This window comes from Mesoplodon mirus, assembly GCF_964341445.2.
Source record: "Mesoplodon mirus genome assembly, chromosome: 12".
NCBI classification, from domain to species: domain Eukaryota; kingdom Metazoa; phylum Chordata; class Mammalia; order Artiodactyla; family Ziphiidae; genus Mesoplodon; species Mesoplodon mirus.
In genome coordinates, this window is record NC_138988.1 from 29,180,105 (window position 1) to 29,200,232 (window position 20,128).

At 39.3% G+C, this 20,128-nt stretch overlaps 1 protein-coding gene across 12 annotated transcripts in view; it reads left to right on the top strand.

The window, feature by feature from the left end:
- Window positions 1–20,128, top strand: part of FHIT (fragile histidine triad diadenosine triphosphatase) — a 1,482,405-nt gene that overhangs the window by 667,772 nt on the left and 794,505 nt on the right. For all 12 annotated transcript variants that reach the window (XM_082639705.1, XM_082639702.1, XM_082639708.1 and 9 more), the window contains one exon: window positions 760–880. In XM_082639705.1, coding sequence (XP_082495831.1) covers window positions 760–880 — 121 coding nt within the window. The remainder of the gene's footprint in view (window positions 1–759; window positions 881–20,128) is intronic.

A 20,128-nucleotide genomic window follows, 5' to 3' on the forward strand; every position in this document is an offset into this window, starting at 1 on the left:
TGGAAAATCATTCCTTGGTACCCTAGATGCCAAGTGTCAAATCTTGCTTTCCCCTGTCTTCTCCCCACTACCCCAACCCATGGCTTTCTCTAGAAAAGAGGATATGCAGCATTTCACATACCTTGCTGCATAATACGTCTGCATCAACCAGGAATTGTTTTCATCTTGAACTCTATTTTGTCCCTTCTTTTTCCTCAATTTTTTTCGCTTTAATTTTTGAAATTTTGCTATAGTTCTCTGGGAGTACCCACATGCTTTTGTAATTGTAAACAAGGTCAAACAGTGTTTATACTTTTTCTAAATTGCTTTTATATAAACAAAGATAAAACCATTTGAGAAAAGTGAGTCCCCACAGGTACCTCTTTAAGAATGAGAAGGTTTATAGTCAATGCTTAACCATGAAAATTTTCAGCTTAGCGAAGATGATGAAACAGATGGTTAAAAATAGTACCTGACAGATTGGACCTAGTGGATTTGGGTTAAGGTGGCTCCCCGAAGTGCAGAGGGGTTTAAGAAGACACATACAAGCTTTTGCTTGAAAACTGTAAATCCAACCAGCATAGAGAGAGTGGAATATTTTAGGAGGACTTACCCAGAATACATCTTAGCGGACATTAAATGGGGAACAGCTTCAATGATGTCTTCTTTACAACTAAGAATCTGTAGTAATGGACTTTGTTTTCTTTAAAGTGGTATATGATCTGAGTTTCTCAACTGAATTTTATAAATGTCCATTTTCTACATCATCTTCTCTTCCAGAATTCAAACCGTGAGGAAATGTCATTCAGATTCGGCCAACATCTCATCAAGCCCTCTGTGGTGTTTCTCAAAACAGAACTGTCCTTCGCCCTGGTGAACAGGAAACCTGTGGTACCTGGACGTATCCTTTTTTATTTTTTTTAAAGAGAGAAAAATTAGAAAGCCTCTGATTCTAACAGACCAAATAAATACAGGATTGACCTCGAGGATCTGTCCGAAAAACTAAGCAAGGATCCTCCAACCTCCCCCTTTGGAGAAACCAGGTAAGATGTTATTCACATTTATTCTGAATCCAGTTGGTGGCACCAGTAATATGCTTGATCACTGTTGCAAAACTTCTGAAAAGAGTTGCTTAGCAACCGTGGCTTTGGAGGTGATTTTTTGCTTGACCTTTTCACTATCCTAGCTGTGTAAATAAATAGGCGCTTCTAAAATGGATCCAATGAATATCCTGAGCACTTTGTTTTCAGTTATCAATTGTGAATTTTAATAGTAAGATAGAGATTGGGTGGCCCTCTTGTGATGTGGAAGTAAGGTTATGTGAAGATTATATGAAGATTTGAGACTGACTTGGTTTGTTTACCTCTTGGAGATATTCAAGCTATGAATTTTAATTAAATTCAAACACATAAATATACTTACAAAATATTTTTTTCATGTTAGGGTCTGAGATGGCATTTTCTCTTGGAAAACATCCCAGCTTCTAGATCATTGTCCAGTGCCATTGGTGGTAGAGTATTTTATTTCCATCTGACCATCAGTTTCAGTAGAAGCTTCATTCTTTGCAGTGGGAGAAGCAGGATTTGGTGAAATGCTCTGGAGAGTTATTTTTGTGTTATTGAAATTATCCCTCATGACTGTATGCATATGACATTTGTATTGACTCCTCAGATTTTTTTTTCTCTTTCCCCCCTAATTTAATTTACTATGCAGAGGGCAACAAAGTATAAAATTTCGTATTCGAACATAATGATCATGTCCACATTGAGGCATGATTCTACTTTGAAATAGATTTCTCAGTTATTCTGAATCTACAAATGTGTCAAAATTTTTTCCAGTGTAAGTTATATTTTTTTCAAATGGGATTTTTCAAAATGCTTGAAAACTTTATGAATAATCTTCTTTCTTGGCCATGTAACTGTTGTACACTGAAAAAAATACAACTAACAAAACATGCACCAGAAAATAATTGTGATTTCTGTGGTAGACTCCCAAATTCCTTGAATGGAAATTTTAACCTAAATTTTGTAAACCTACAAAACTAATGATGATAGCAATAAACTAGTAAATAATATATATATTTTTCTTGATAATACTTAACTCTTAAGTTTATAAAAATATTTAAAATTATAAGTATACAAGATTAGAAAATTACATTCTTCTGTGTATTGAAGTAAAAAAATCTAGAATGATTTAGAAAGGATAAAAAAACAATTTTTAAGTTGTATACCAATTTTATATTGACTTTTTCTAAAAGACTTTGAAGTTCTTGAAATAACAGAATAATTTAATTTTCTCATTTGATATTGTTGCAAGTTTGTGGTTGCCTTTTTCCTTTGAGGAATATTTTTTTAAGCAAAATGTCTGAGAATTCCAGTGTCAAAAGAATATTGTTTAAATGCCATCTCTCATTGGCTGCCATTTTTAATTGACTTTTGTCAGAGAACTGAGGGAACTTGGGATGAAAGTGTGAATTGAGATGAACAAATCTTAATGCCTTGGACTGAAAGAATATGAAGTTGCAGAGTTGCACTTTTTAAAAAATGGTTAATAATGGAATGAACGTTGCTTTGTGATTTTTTAACTTGTTTCTTGATAGTAAGAAACTTGATTTTTCACGGTCTTTTTAACCAACTCTGAAAGTGTGATGCATAAGACGGGTCATATATGTGTTTGAACTCAAAGTTGAGGTGTCTGCTTCAAGGAAAATGTTCATAGTGAATAGTGAACAGTTAGTGAATGATGACTAGTTTTGTTTCAGACGGCACTGGGATTGTCATTTTGGAAATGAGTCCTGGTCAGTCACCATCTCTTTGAGTAACTGTCAAGGACAAGGGGAACATTGTATTAAAATTAACAAACCTCAGTGTGTTTGGAAGGTAGCAAGAAGGACCCGGCCCTTTCTGGGGATGAGAACAGTGAGAACTGGAACATTTTTGTAATCAGTATACTCTGTAAAGCTGTTTTACATCTATAGTGTTTAAAGTAGTTTCAGGGCATGACCCAGCAATCCCACTCCTGGGCATATACCCAGAGAAAACCATAATTCAAAAAGACACATGCACCCGAATATTCATTGCAGCACTATTTACAATAGCCAAGTCATGGAAACAACCTAAATGCCCATCGACAGATGAATGGATAAAGAAGATGTGGTACCTATATACAATGGAATATTAGCCATAAAAAGGAATGAAACTGGGTCATTTGTAGAGATGTGGATGGACCTAGAGACTGTCATACAGAGTGAAGTAAGTCAGAAAGAGAAAAACAAATATCATATATTAATGCGTATATGTGGAATCTAGAAAAACAGTACAGATGAACCGGTTTACAAGGCAGAAATAGAGACACAGATGTAGAGAACAAACGTATGGACACCAAGGGGGGGGAAGGCAGGGGGAGGGGTGGTGGGATGAACTGGGAGATTGGGATTGACATATATACACTAATATGTATAAAATAGATAACTAATAAGAGCCTGCTGTATAAAAAATAAAATAAATTTTTTTTTAAAAAGTGGTTTCAGGGCCAGGAGATAATGGATTCAGGCAATCCTTTTTATATGATGATTCTGAAACTTTATATTTTACTTTACCTTGGTACTCTGTTAGGTGACACCTGTGAGAAGAATCTTAAGAAGTTACTCATTCGCTTGCAGAAGGCGATGTTCTTTTGTCCCGAGATTCGGGAATTGAAGCTGTGGATGGCTCTGCCCACTGATGTTTCATACAATAAATGGGGAGATGGCTGCAGTGGGCTTTAACCCCCGAGTGTTCTACCCTACCTGCCCTAGGTAGGCCCCTTGCTGTGGGTCTTCTAGGTCATCTAGCTTCTTGTACCATATCTACGCCTGGACTTCCCCAGCCCAGCCTACACCTCACTCTAAACCACAGCTCTAATGCTACCACTCTCCTCTTCTTTTGCAAACAAACCACTGATGAATATAATGAATCTCCTTTTATTTGAGGATAAAGTCCAAATTCCTTAGCATCCTTTTAAAAGATTTTCATTATCTTGACTCAACCTTCGCACTTTCCAACTATTTCCTTAAACAAGTGTTGTATTTCCCTTTACCTGTTTTTTTCCCCATCCTTTACCCTGCCTCTCTCTTCACCTTGAGATCCTTCCCATCCTTTTCATTTCAGCTAAAGTGCATCGATACCTGTCCTGCCCTCTTAAGAAAAAAATATTCCATCCTTTGTGTGACACTTGGTTCCTTATTGTCATGTTGATTCATTCAACAGTTTATTACTGAGCTACTCTGTTCCAGGCATCATGCCAAACACGGATCCCAGTCTGCATCAGGCCAGAAATGTGTTCATTCCTGTCTGTCCCTGCACTGAATCATTAGTTCCTGAGAAGGGGTGGGGGCAAAACCTACTCTTTGCACGTTCTCGTTTTCTTAGTACCCAAAAGTATTATGTTGACTGAATTTAAAGTGAATCTGTAAACATCAGGAGCATGTGGATAGTTTCAGTTAAGACTGAAATCCTGCTTTTTCAGTCTTCCCATGCACAAAGCCATGTCTTGTCACCATTTTATTCCAGATTTTTTACTATCTTATTCAAGCTGTATTTTCCCAACTTTCCCTACATGCTGTCAGTTATAATCCTGTTTACTTTTCTGTTATGCGTGTGCTGAGTTAAGTCTAAATGCAGTGAATGGGAAAAGATTCTTTTCCATTTTTTTTTCTTTTTTTGCATGTTAATTGGCCAATGGACAAGTCTGTATTTTAAGGGCAGTATATTGCTATCTTATGTGAACCGGAAAATTCTATTTTGTATATTTGATTATCTCTTTTTAACGAGTATTCAGGTGGCCTTTGGGGAGTGTGCCATTCAAGAGAAACTTGTAAATGTCATCTTTGAACTTGTGTTCTCTTTAACATTTTGCTCCCCCCTCTTCAACCCTTTTTTTCTTTTGACTTTGCTCACTGACTTTTTTTATACATTTCTGAGGAGGAAAAAAACTGTCAGATCAGGGACTGCAGATATGCTTTTGAAGCAAAACTATTTGCTTCATTCTCAAAAGAGCCACAATCCCTCCTTGTCCCCACCTAAAGCAAACACTCCTGCTCATTGCAAACAGTGTTTAAAGCCTATTGAATAGGCTTTGGCTTCTGTGGTACAACACTGTGGAAGCATATGTCAGAATGTCTTTAATCCATTAATTTCTTGTTTACTGGAAAATGCTTTTCAGCGAGTCTTGGTGAGAGAACAGAAGCATTTTGGAGATTGCATCTTCAGAATTCGGCGGCGAACGTTTTATTCATGTACCTTGGTGCAGCCTAGCTATTGTTCGTGGCTTGAAAAAATTTGAGCCAATATAGTTAATACTTCACTCCCCTCCCCTTGCATTGGGCTGTGTCTACCTCTCATCTTGAGTTCAGCATGAAAAATGAACTTGAACATTAGTGGAATCCATTTGGGGACTGGAGCTTTTATTATAAATAAAATTATTCATTTGTTATGTCCTGTTGTTTTCAGCAGACAGTGTATTGATCTTCGGATTGCTATTCAGAATGGCATACAGAGCTCTAATGTAAGGGGAACACGGCCACGTTTGCAGATGGGTCGAATGTGTTGTGTAATGACAGAGACAAACCTTGCTTGCTGGCCATACTATATTATAGAAATCATTTGTCAACTGTTTATTGGATCAGTTATTAAAAAGAGCAGATTTTTCCAGGCAGGAGCATCGCACACAGAATGTTATCTGGGCCAAGCCACGTTAGGATAATGCATTGAGGACAGCCTTACAAAGTGTGTTTGTGAAGAATTAGACTACGTAACTTAAAGGACATTTCTGCTGACATATTAGAAACAAAAGTTTGGTACAAGGGAAATTGTGTTCTAAGGTCCAACTTCAATAGATAAAAAAGAAAAATCTGGCAAAGGCCTTTTAACACAAAATTTTACCTTCTCAAGCAGTGTTAAATTTTCTCTGTTTTCAGACCATTGCCATATTGAATACTCTTGAAATAAAGGAACAGATAATAAAAATAGCTTCATTACATAACAGTGCTTCTTATGGAATAGATGCTATAGATAAAAGTGCCCTTTTAGTCCTTCCGTAAAAATCAGAAATATTTGTCATTTCCTGAGTAGGTTGTAATCTTGTGAATTTCTTTAATTGTTCAGGAAGCTGCAGTTAATAGCGATCTGATGATCTTTCATTTCTCAAAAGAGCTCCTTTTTAAACCTCCCTGTACAAATAAAGTGACTGCAAGCACTATTTTAATATCTTTATTACTAAAGATAGATTTTTTGCTCTTAAAATGTCCCTAAGCATATGCCTTTTTTGCCCCCCACCCTGTGTAAGCCTATTTTACGTTAGCCAGTTTAAAATACTCTTGGAGAGATATTCAAAGCCAATCGTGTGTCCTTTGTCCTGAGCTCTAATGGGGAAAGTTGGTTTTCTTGTGGTCATATTTTTCTTGATTTTATTTGGCAGATTATTGTGGTCAAAAGATCTGCATGTAGCAGTGATTGTTCAGAGTGCTCTTATGCTGTTTCTGTGGGAAAGGTTTCCATATAAATGTGCACCTACCTTTGGGTTATTAGAGTACATTGCTTCCAGCTAGAACCAGTTTTTGATGGCATTGGTCAGGAGGAACACAGGAAGCTCTTGGATGCTTTCCTCATTCGCTAAATTGACTGACATCTTTTTTCAGTGTCCAGAACCTGCCACAGAGGATCCTGCCAACCCCCATTGCAAGGCAAACCTTGTGTGACTTGTCATCTGAGGAATTACTGCACAGAGAGCAAATCTGTTTTATCTCAAATGCCATCTCTTCAGTTGGTAGTGAGCTCACAGTGTTGAGTAGGATTCTGAGGCTGCGTGCATGGTCAGTGGGCAGTAACTGTCATGGGTAGCAGAGGAGAAAGAGGGGCCCTCCTTGCCAAGGCTCTTCCTCTCCCAAGTTTATTTTTTATTCTTGGAGCTGAGACTGGCATCTTTATTTTTATTATAGACAGACTGATGGATTGTTGGCACCTGACATGAAGGGATTAATAGATGCTTTGTGTGTGTGCAAGGAACATTTGAAATTGGATGGAGAAAAATGTATGGATTTTATACATGTTGCCCTGGCCCCTTCAAATAAAGGTGACTCACCAATGAAACAGTGTGCCTGAGGCATGTACATATTGGTCTCTAGACCTCAGCCAGGCCCCTTCCTGTTGTCCACCATCTCTCCCTGGCTCCTTGTAGCCTATTGGTTGGTGAGGATACTGGCTAGAGGTGGTCTTGTGGTTCACTTGGGCCCTGTGCTTAATTACTTAGTTGTGACTGTTTTCCTTTGACCTTGACTGCTTCTCCATTATAGGATTTACCTTCTAGCTTCAGGCCCTGCTGTGAGTGGGGTGAGATGAGCTGGCCTGACCATGGTTATGCATTTGAGGAGGAAAGTCCAGCTGGCTTTTTAATGAGAGCTTTTAGGAGGTTTCCTGTATTCTCTTAGAATTGCACAAAGCCTACAGAATCACTTTTACAACCAGAAAAAGATATCTTTACCATCTGCCAATCTCTTACAGAATATAATTCTGCTAGTGTGTGTGCGAATTAGGCGGGGGTGAAGGACCACATTTGGGATGCTCTCTCTCCAGCTCTAGCAAATGGTAGGGTGATAATTATATGTATTAAAATAACACTTTGAATAGTTCTCATATTAATTGCAAAAATGAGTATCCTGTAACATGGAAAGCCATTCCCCATTTCTATTTATTTCTACGTGAAACTTTCCTCAGGTAATTTTAAGCTGTCGTGGTTAACAATATCTGAACTCTTTTCATTATATTCTGGGCATATTTTTGACCTGCTTTCCATGCAAGCCATCAGATTGTGAGGAATAGGAAAAGGCTGGTTGTGGTGTTGCCAGCCTTGCACTTGTAACGGAACATAATTAGAAGTAATGAATGGAATAACACATCATTATTCATAAGAAATGTCATGTAATTAACTCAAATAATGCAAAGTATATCCTAATTTCCATTTGGAATGAATACAGATTTGTTAGAACATCAGTAGGCAGTTCATGTTTATCCTATATTTTCATGCACATATCAAAACTGTTAAAATCTATTGAATGAATATACATGGGTTTTCTACAACACAGTAAGTCAAGATGCCTTTCTTTTGCTAATAGAGCCTTATGTGTATTCCTTATATATTATATATACATAATTTATGTTCAATTCTTAGAATTAGCATAATTTATATTTATTGCAAATTAATGATCTAATTTATGTACTTAGCTCCCATTTCCTTTCTCAAACTAACTGGCTGAAAAAATAACTTTAAATTTGCAAATAGCTCTTGGGCACAAATTGGCCTTATCCTAAGAACTCTCTACAATACTAGATATCTGAACTAGTTTTGCAATCTAAATTATTTCCCTGAGATTTCTGTTCTAGGCTTTAAATATGCCTCAAGAGTCTTGGTTTGGCTTAGATGGATGCACAGTTGGGAGTCAGGATTGGCTGGATATGTCTTAGGTAGAGGAGTTATTTTTATATGCAACAGTTAGTATGACACGTGGCGCTGACCAATGTGAGTGTAGTTCCTGGAAGTTCTCTGCTCTGCCAGAAATCATCCTCTTAATTTCTTCATGGTGGGGAGATCTGGAGAGTCCCAGGGGAGGAGACAGAGAGGTGTGAGTGGCCCTCAGGAGGCAGGAAGGACAGAACTACTGCAATATTTTAAAAACAGGAATGGCCAGCCCTGGTTTTAGAGACGGACACTGATAGGAGGAAGCTGCCACTATGTCCTAGGGCTCAAGCCTGGTATTTGTTCTTCCACACCATAGAGTCTGGCAGAATAGGAGAGTCACCAGGGAAGTAAAAACAGCAAAATTCTTTGTTTTAAACGGCCGGCTTCCTCTCAGTGAAATGGTAACTGCCTAACACCAGTTAAGGGGAAAGCTTTAACTGTAGCAAGAGGAGACTGAGGCAGTGTTTTCTCGGTCTGTTTCCCATGTGTGTGTGTATTGGGGGTGAAGAGTGTGTATATATACACATTCAACTTGCTTATATCTTTTACTGAAAATAATATCATAGAAATAAATTAATTGAAATAAATTAAGTAAATTAAAATAATATTTTATGATGGGCAGTCATTGCTGGGGTCACTATTTTGTCCTGTCCTCTCTGTGGGCACTTGGAATGGGAAAGCTGAGTGTCAGGCCAATGCTGGCCCTACTTCATGGGAGTCAAGACTTCACCCAAAACTCTTGATCCTCATTCTGTTGCTCTTTCTGCCACTTCTGGTTACTGTCCCATGTGCAGCAAACCTTTTTGCATCATTGGTTAGGAGTTATTTTCCCTGGAGTCTTAAATGTCCCCATTATTCCTACTTTCCAGTGGTATATTGCTGTCAATCTATACTCTGTCATTTATAACTTTCACTGATAATTAGTTGGCTTTGTTGTTTGGCTGTAATCATCATTTTCATTTAGGACTGGGACTAACCTTGATGACCTCTGAAAATCTATGAGGCTTAAGCCTGACTCTGCTGTGCTGTGAGTGTGGCGCCAGACACTTACCTTGGCGAGCAGCATAATTTGCTCCCAGGTAAAATGAGTCCAGGAGGAGTGAAATTCATCTGGCTCTCTAATTTTTCTCTTTTCTAATAGGTTTTGAAATGACTGTAGTTATCAAGAAGTCTTTTCATCTTCAAGATTTATTTCCAGTTCAAGATTTGTTGGAACTAAGCATTATCTGTTGAGTGCTAATGCTTTAACAGTAAACCACGATCCCTTTCCATTCACCAAAGATGATTGCTTTAAAATTTGTTAAATAAGATGTGTCAAGATAAAATAAATCAACAGAAATCACATTAAAATCTTCAGTTTCCAATGTAGATATCTAGAGTACTGGTTAGTATTTTCTATTCTGTTTAGGGACCAAATGACTCCTAGAAGCTTTTTAATCATGGAGCTATATGGAGCTATATCTGCAATAATGTAATTGAGATTCAGGGCTGGAAGAGACATTGAGTGGGACTTTTCATATTGTCCTTGAATATGAGCAACTAGGGCCTAAACAGAAAGGTTGACATCCTTTCTGGTGAGATACGCATATGTGAGAGAGAGCCACACTCCCATTACTAAGTGGCGGCAGCAGAACCAGACCCACCATGTTGAATCACATCCCCATGTTCCCAAACTCTCTAAGGGGAGAACTGGTCAGGGGAAGTATAGTGGATAGAGGAATGCCAAGAGTGTATTCTCTTCCCTCTTTCTGGCACCCCCTACTGGTCCGGAAAGTCATGTGCAGAAGGTAGCTCAAAGCCCTGAGGGGGACGATTCCATGAAAAGGTGCTGGCATCCTGTTCCCTGGCTTGATGTTGGCTGAGCTGCAGAACATGCAGGCCGCGTAGGCACTACTCTCAGGTGGCGGTGCTGTGCAGCGCTTCCCATTTGCCCTACGGAGTGTGAGATTGCACAGGAATACAGAGCAGTGCTTGCCTCTCATCTGCCTATTTCTGAGTAGTGGGTAAGTGGATAGGGAGAGGCCTTTTGCAGGGCAAGAAGAGACTGAGCAGTAATGTTCCTGAAAAGAAGATGGGAGCAGCTTTTCTACCCCATCCCAATTTTCCACAGCCCTTGGAGGAAACACACAGGCCCCTGCCCTGGTTCTTGTTAAAAAAAAAAAAAAAGTGAATATCGGTGGGTAGGTGCCACGAGGCTGGTCAGGTAGATATTGTTCCAACTGAGGCATGGCCTATCCAGAAAGGGGGTTGGATCATAAACCACTGGCAGAGTTACAAAGGGAGACATGACCATCCTTTTGTTGAATGGGTTTTGAGAAGCAGAAAGAGTGAAGGCGAAACTTGAATACCTTCAAGTCTATCAATTCCGAACCATGCAGAGACCACCATATTTGCAAAAGTTCTCAGCAGATGGAACTGGAAATGGACCAGGGAAAACTGCCTTTCACCTGCTGACAGGCAAGTGTGCCTCTAATACCAAAGTAGCTCAGTCTCAGGAGTGAGGGAAGAAGTTGGTAGAGAGCTCTAAGTGGTCGAGGTTGCATCTCAAATCTGTGTTAGACAGGACTTGAAATTTTAATCTGAGATTGGATTGTTAAACTAGAGATGCTTTTAATTATGAAAAGTGACTTGCAAAGTTATAGATTCTGCCCAAGATGTTGTTAAAGGGCCTGGGAAGGGACTCAACTTAGTATGACTGGAAGAGCGATAGCAAAGAACACAACTAGGGCATGTCTTTGCCCATACTGAGCTGAGTTTCTTCAATTACTCTTTATACAAGCTGAGTGATGACATAAATCCTCAGGAAAAATGTGGTTTGTCACTCAATGCCATGTCAGATAGCGGTATGTGATTTGTTGATTGCTTTCATTCTTAGCAATGGAACCTTGAATATAGTAGATGGTTCATATGTTTTGGGGGGATAAATTTAATTTTGTTGCAAAACAGGGTGGTTAGGTAAAGGAACATTCATTTTTTAATGGATATTCTCTGAAGGCCTATTATATGCCAGGTTCTTCTCATCTTTTCCAATTCTAATCTAAATTTGGCACAGTCTTGAGCTGAAGAAGGACCAATTTAAGGGTTGAATGCTGTTGGACTTTTTTGCAGTACAGTGGCCAGAATGATCGATTCTATTAAACATGTTGAATCCATGTCACTTCTCTGCTTATATCCCATAATGGCTTCCTGTTTTCTTCAAACTCAAGCCAAAGTTATCATAATTATCTATAAGATTCCTACAGGAACTGCATACGCCCCCGCCCTGCCACCACAAGTTGTCACTGCTGATTGCATCTACTGTTGTCACTGCAGTAGGTTGAATGGTGATTCCCTAAAAGATATGTCCATGTCTTAATACCAGGAACCTGTGAATGTTACGTTATATGGAAAAGGGTCTTTGCAGATGTAATTAAGTTGAGGATTTTGAGATGAGAAGCTCACTCGGGATTAGCTGGGTGGACTCTAAATCCCATGGCAAGTGTCCGTGTAAGAGTGAGGAGGAGGCAATGTGTCCAGGGGGTCAGAGACCAGAGTGATGTGGCCACAGGTCAAGGGGTGTTGATAGCCACCAGAAGCTGGAAGAGGCAAAGACCAGATTCTTTCTCTCCAAGAGCCTCCAAAAGGAGTGTACCCCTTCTGACACTTAGATTTCAGACTTCTGACTTCTAAAACTCAGAATCAGTTTCTGTTGTTTTAAGCCCCCAGTTTGTGGTAATTTGTTACGGCAGCCACAGGACACTCTCTCTGTGCCTACCACAGCCATGTCCTTGTTGTTCTTTGAACATTCTAAGCACACTCCTCCTTCATGGCCCTTGAACCAGCTCTTCTGTGTCCTTGGAATTCTATTCCCCTGATGCATGTATGCCATGCCTTCTGATCTCCTTCAGACCTCTATTCTAATTGTATGCAAACATCATCTCAGGATGGTCTTCCCCTTTATTTAAGATTTCAGTACCTCATTCCACTTCTTTTTCTTTGTGGCATTAATAGTCTCACTTAGTGTGTAACTTATTTTTTGTGTCTCAGGCTGACTGGAATGTGAGTTCTATGAGGGCAGGAATTGCTGTCTGGTTTGTTCACGACTGCATCCCCACGTGCCTGGCACATGACAGGCAATCAGTAAATATTTGTTCAGTGAGTAACTGTGGTTGACTGCCTGGATTTTTTAGCATTAAAACTTAAAAAAAAGACAAGGGTTCTTACTTAGCAAGCAGAATGATTTAATAAATGCTTACACCTGGCAATCATTGCAGTTCTTAAGAGTGTCAGGCTGGATTTTTACACACATGCATACACTCACACTTGGATGCATAGTTAATATTTATTGTTCCAAAGTGGATGGCTCTGAAAGAGAGAACTAACAGTTGGTTTCAGCATGAAAAATATACCTTCTCTCTGCCCACCCCAGCACAATTTTTGTAGATTCCCATGTAGATTCCAGCCAGGGCAGTGAAATCAGCCTTTCTTGGCTCAGCCCTCTGCCTGAGGTGATATTTAATATACGCCTAAATGTTAGAAATTAACAAAGGGTTTGGTATCTCATCAGCTGGTGAATTTTGATTTCCCAAGATTTTATTTGCCAACATCTTGCCTTCCTCAGGGAGAATAGAGCAGGTGTGTATGCAATTTCTTCGGTCCTTCAATCAATTTTTATGGCCCCATCTTCTTGGATTCTTACACATACAGGTTCTCTTACGTGTATACTCATTTATAAATCTCTCTTTCTAATGAATTCCTTTGATAAAACCTTCTTTAGGTTTATAGTTATTTATACAATAGGCATCACCAAGGCGGTTTGTTTACTCGTTTATTTCCTGGAATGTTTAGAAAATGACTTAAGTTGACTAATAAAGTATAGTAAGATTAAGTGCTTTAAAGATAAGAGCAAACAAAAGTAAGTAAGATGGAGCTAAAGTGAAGGTAGTGCATGAAATAGATACCAAATGTCCGTATAGTTGTTAGAGATGGGTCACAGAATTGGCCCTGAACTTTCTAGCACCAACCTAAAGAAGGAAAGAGAGATGCTCTCCTTGAGGTAAAAATGGGCTGATTGTTCAGGAAATGCAGAAACATGACCAACAGCAGGGATCAGTTAGAGCTTCTGTGGCTCTTTCCTCACGGAGATGATGCCAGAACTTGTAACCGAGAGCATCCTCAGAACATCCTTACAGTACATACAGAGGCTCTGCCTCAGAAAGATGTCCTGAGTCTGCTGCTCACCGTCTGCACCACTCCTGCCAAATCGTGCCTGGACCAGGCACAATCATTTCTCTGCTTCCTTGTTTACACCACCTCCCAACCACTTCCGTCCCCCGCCCTTCAATCTAGCGTAACATAGCAGCTGGCGTGGTCTTCCTAATATAGACATTAGACCACGTTATTCCCTTGCTTTAAGAATTGTTAGTGGTGGCTGCTTTCAATTAGAATAAAATCTTGAGTCTTCACTTTGGCCTCCTGGATTTCTGGCCCCTGTCTCAGCGAGCTACTCCTCCCACTGGGCCTTGGCACCAGGCTTGTCTCCACCATGAATGTGCTTCCCTCTGACTCTCACATGCCTCCCCAGTTCTCATTTTCTCCATTCTAGTTCCTGCGTCATCACCTCCTCACAGAGGCCTTCCCTGACCCAGTACAGAACTCAAACCACAAGGAAACGATGATTAGTGAGGCTCTGTCCCTGTCCTGTCACCACCATTGTTGAACTTGCAGGAAGGAGAAAGACTTTGACTGCTAGTGGGTCTAGTGTTTCGTTTATGCTCTTTGGGTGCAGAACCATTTATACCTGTTGAAACTACCAGTGAGTTTGGGACAGGGAGTTGGAGAACTGGATATTAGTCCCATTTGGGGGACTCTAGTCAAGTGATTTCATCTTTTTTTTATTTTGTTTCCTCATCTGAAAATAAAGATACCTTAGCCTCTTGGACTATTTTGAGAACTAAATCAAGATGATGTGAAAATCAGAAGAATGAATGGATTTGGCTGTGGAAGCATGGCATAATAATTATTCTTTTTTCTTTGTCCTTTATCCTGATACTTGGAGGCTGATCAAGGGCTTGGTATTGGATAAGGGGTGCCATTAATTGTGGCCCTAAGTTCATAAAACTGAAGCTTAAATCAAATTAAAAAAATTTCTGGATTTCTTTGTGAATATCACATAGCAACTGGAATAACCCAGAACCACTTTTAAACTACTCAGTTAAAAATGGCATTAAAATAATACGCAGGGGCTTCCCTGGTGGCCCAGTGGTTGAGAGTCAGCCTGCCGATGCAGGGGACACAGGTTCGTGCCCCGGTCTGGGAGGATCCCACATGCCGCGGAGCGGCTGGGCCCGTGAGCCATGGCTGCTGAGCCTGCGCGTCCGGAGCCTGTGCTCCACAATGGGAGAGGCCACAACAGTGAGAGGCCCGCGTACGAAAAAAATAAAAGAATAAAACTAATACCCAGGATTTAAAATAAAACTGAAAAATGATGGGAATTTGACATTCTATGAGCTTTTTTTTTTTCTGTGAGGTGCGGTTAAAAAAAAAAGTTATTCTTTTCTACTGAAAGAGTAGGTAAGTGAACAAGCGTGGGGTTCATTCATGGATGAGAGTTGCTTTGCCAGGGTTGTTTTTTAAATTAAATCCTCAGGGGGGTTAGATTGGTCTAGATGCTCCACTCTGATTAATTGTAATGGGAGTTACTGTACTCATCTCTCTCCTCCACACACAGCACTGAAAAATGACCCTCTCACACCACCTTTGTGTCCTTCTCTTTGAACTAATTTTAATGGAAAAAAATATTTTTTTTTGGTTAAGTCAAGCATCTCTGTGCAATCCTCAAGGTCATGAGATTGCTAACAATTCGCTGATAAACAATAGGCCTTTGTTTTGCAGTGCTTGACCTGCACATGCTGGAAGGGTTTGGGCCAGAACTGACTCACTTTCTGGACTGTAGGCTTCTCTTTTTATTGTTTCAAATGAAGCTACTCTTTGTTTCTTTGTTTCTTTCTTTTTTTCTTCATCTCTGTTTTTTCACATCTTAGCCTCCTGATATAATAATCAGTACACAGTAGGTACTTAGCACTCATAGAGTCCTGAAACTACTGAAATGTAATGGAGAAAATGAGTTAACCTATAACTAAAAGATTGCATTAAGAATACCAAATGCTTTAACCAGCTAAAGAATTGCTTGACTAAATAAATGTTTTGTTTAAATTATGTACATGTAAAAGCAATCTAGTTTATATCAGGTGTAACAGATTTTTAACTCTTGCATTTATTTTTTCTAATTATATGAATATCTTCCCATACACAGAATAAAAACTATTCATAATCTCATTACCCAGAAATAACCCCAGCTAAAATTTCAGTTTATTTCTTTCTAATTTTTTTTTATTTTTTCATGTCTCTTTAGGAAAGAGAAATATTTTATAACTTGACCTTTTTAACCTATTTTCACATTTTCTGATGTTTTAATAACACTAGGATTTTTATTGATGGAGCTTTAGTGTACCATATGGATCTACTATAATTTATTATTTACTGTTCAACCTACATGTAATGAATATTTTAGTGAAGGCTCTTTGGTCACATTCCTGCTTAATTTCTTAAACTGGAATCACTAAAAATGTTAAATGCTAAAATGTTATGCCCTGTTTAAATTGACAAATATTCGAGCCTGAACCAACATGGCAGAATAGAAGGACATGCTCTCACTCCCTCTTGTGAGAACACCAGAATCACAACTAACTGCTGAACAATCATCGACAGGAAGACACTGGGACTCACCAGAAAAGATACCCCACATCCAAAGACAAAGTAGAAGCCACAATGAGACTGTAGGAGGGGCGCAATCCCAATAAAATCAAATCCTGTAACTGCTGGGTGGGTGACACAAACTGGAGAACACTTATACCACAAAAGTCCAGCCACTGGAGTGAAGGTTCTGAGCCCCACGTCAGGCTTCCGAACCTGGGGATCCGACAACGGGAGGAGGAATTCCTACAGAATCAGACTTGAAGGCTAGCAGAATTTGATTGCAGGACCCTGACAGGAACTGGGAGAAACAGAAACTCCAATCTTGGAGGGCACACACAAAGTGGTGTGTGCATCGGGACCCAGGGGAAGGAGCAGTGACCCCAGGGGAGACTGAACCAGACCGACCTGCTGGTGTTGGAGGGTCTCTGGCAGAGGCGGTGGGTGGCTGTGGCTCGCTGTGGGGATGGGGACAATGGTGGCAGAAGTTCTGGGAGGTACTCCTTGGTGAGCCCTCCCAGAGTCCGCCATTGGCCCCACCAAAGAGCATTCAGGCTCCAGTGTTGGGTCGCCTCAGGCCAAACAACCAACAGGGAGGGAACCCAGCTCCACCCATCAGCAGTCAAGAGGATTAAAGTTATACTGAGCTCTGCCCACCAGAGCAACAGCCAGCTCTACCCACCACTAGTCCCTCCCATCAGGAAACTTTCACAAGTGTCTTAGATAGCCTCATCCACCAGAGGGCAGACAGCAGAAGCAAGAAGAACTACAGTCCTGCAGCCTGTGGAACAAAAACCACATTCACAGAAAGATAGACAAGATGAAAAGGCAGAGGGCTATGTACCAGATGAAGGAACAAGATAAAACCTCAGAAAAACAACTAAATGAAGTGGAGATAGGCAACCTTCCAGAAAATGAACTCAGAATAATGATAGTGAAGATGATCCAGGACCTCAGAAAAAGAATGGAGGCAGAGATCGAGAAGATGCAGACCTAGAAGAATTAAAGAATTTTTCTAGGTTTAAGACCTAGAAGAATTAAAGAACAAACAGAGAGGAACAGTACAGTAACAGAAATAAAAACTATACTAGAAGGAATCAATAGCAGAATAACTGAGGCAGAAGAATGGATAAGTGACCTGGAAGACAGAATGGTGGAATTCACTGCTGCTGAAAAGAATAAAGAAAAAAGAATGAAAAGAAATGAAGACAGCCTAAGAGACCTCTGGGACAACATTAAATGCAAAAACATACGCATTATAGGGGTCCCAGAGGAGAAGAGAGAGAGAAAGGACCTGAGAAAATATTTGAAGAGATTATAGTTGAAAACTTCCCTAACATGTGAAAGGAAATAGCCACCCAAGTCCATAATAATCAAACTGGCAAAAATTAAAGACAAAGAAAAATTATTGAAAGCAGCAAGGGAAAAATGACAAATAACATACAAGGGAACTCCCATAAGGTTAACACCTGATTTCTCAGCAGAAACTCTACAAGCCAGAAGGGAGTGGCATGACATACTTAAAGTGATGAAAGGGAAGAACCTACAACCAAGATTACTCTACCCAGCAAGTATCTCATTCAGATTCGATGGAGAAATCAAAAGCTTTACAGACAAGCAAAAGCTAAGAGAATTCAGCAGCACCAAACCAGCTCTACAGCAAATGCTAAAGGAACTTCTCTAAGTAGGAAACACAAGAGAAGAAAAGGACCTACAAAAACAAACCCAGAACAATTAAGAAAATGGTCATAGGAATATACATATTGATAATTACCTTAAACATGAATGGATTAAATGCTCCAACCAAAAGGCACAGGCTTGCTGAATGGTTACAAAAACAAAACCTGTATATATGCTGTCCACAAGAGACCCACTTCAGACCTAGGGACACATACAGACTGAAAGTAAGCGGATGGAAGAAGATACTCCATGCAAATGGAAATCAAAAGAAAGCTGGAGTAGCAATACTCATATCAGATAAAATAGACTTTAAAATAAAGAATGTTACAAGAGACAAAGAAGGACACTACATAATTATCAAGGGTCAATCCAAGAAGAGATATAACAATTATAAATTTATATGCACCCAACATAGGAGCACCTCAATACAGAAGGCAACTGCTAAAAGCTCTAAAAGGGGAAATTGACAGTAACACAATAATAGTGGGGGACTTCAACACCTCACTTACACCAATGGACAGATCATCCAAACAGTAAATTAATAAGGAAACACAGGCTTTAAATGACACAATAGATCAGATAGATTTAATTGATATTTATAAGACATTCCATCCCAAAACAGCAGATTACACTTTCTTCTCAAGTGCGCACAGAACATTCTCCAGGGTAGATCACATCTTGGTCACAAATCAAGCCTCAGTAAATTTAAGAAAATTGAAATCATATCAAGCATCTTTTCTGACCATAACACTATGAGATTAGAAATGAATTACAGAGAAAAACACGTAAAAGCCACAAACTCATTAGGCTAAACAATACGTTACTAAATAACCAAGAGATCACTGAAGAAATCAAAGAGGAACTCAAAAAATACCTAGAGACAAATGACAATGAAAACACGATGATCCAAAACCTATGGGATGCAGCAAAAGCAGTTCTAAGAGGGAAGTTTCTAGCTATACAAGCCAACCTCAAGAAACAAGAAAAATCTCAAATAAACAACTTAACCTTACACCTAAAGGAACTAGAGAAAGAAGAACAAACAAAACCCAAAGTTAACAGAAGGAAAGAAATCATAAAGATCAGAGCAGAAATAAATGAAATAGAAACAAAGAAAACAATAGCAAAGATCAATAAAACTAAAAGCTAGTTCTTTGAGAAGATAAACAAAATTGATAAACCATTAGCCAGACTCATCAAGAAAAAGAGGGAGAGGACTCAAATCAATAAAATTAGGAATGAAAAAGGAGAAGTTACAACAGACACCGCAGAAATACAAAACATCCTAAGAGACTGCTACAAGCAACTCTATGCCAATAAAATGGACAACCTGGAAGAAATGGACAAATTCTGAGAAAGGTGTAACCTTCCTAGACTGAACCAGGAAGAAATAGAAAATGTGAACAGACCAATCACAAGTAATGCAATTGAAACTGCGATTAAAAATCTTCCAACAAGCAAAAGTCCAGGACCAGATGGCTTCACAGGTGAATTCTGTCAAACATTTAGAGAAGAGCTAACACGCATCTTTCTCAAACTCTTCCAAAAATTTGCAGAGGAAGGAACACTCCCAAGCTCATTCTATGAGGCCCCCATCACCCTGATACCAAAACCAGACAAAGATTCTACAAAAAAAGAAAATTAGAGACCAATATTACTGATGAATATAGATGCAAAAATCCTCAACAAAATACTAGCAAACAGAATCCAGCAACACCTTAAAAGGATCATACACCATGATCAACTGGGATGTATCCAAGGGATGCAAGGATTCTTCAACAAATCAATCAATGTGATTCACCATCTTAACAAATTGAAGAAGAAAAACCATATGATCATCTCAATAGATGCAGAAAAAGATTTTGACAAAATTCAACACCTCTTTATGATAAAAACTCTCCACAAAGTGGACATAGAGGGAATGTACCTTAACATAATAAAGGCCATATGTGACAACCCACAGCAAACATCATTCTAAATGGTGGAAAACTGAAAGCATTTCCTCTAAGATCAGGAACAAGACAAGGATGTTCACTCTCACCACTATTATTCAACACAGTTTTGGAAGTCCTAGCCACGGCATTCAGAGAAGAAAAAGAAATAAAAGGAATACAAATTGGAAAAGAAGAAGTAAAACTGTCACTCTTTGCAAATGACATGATACTATACATAGAGAATCCTAAAGATGCCACCAGAAAACTACTGGAGGTAATCAATGAATTTGGTAAAGTTACAGGATACA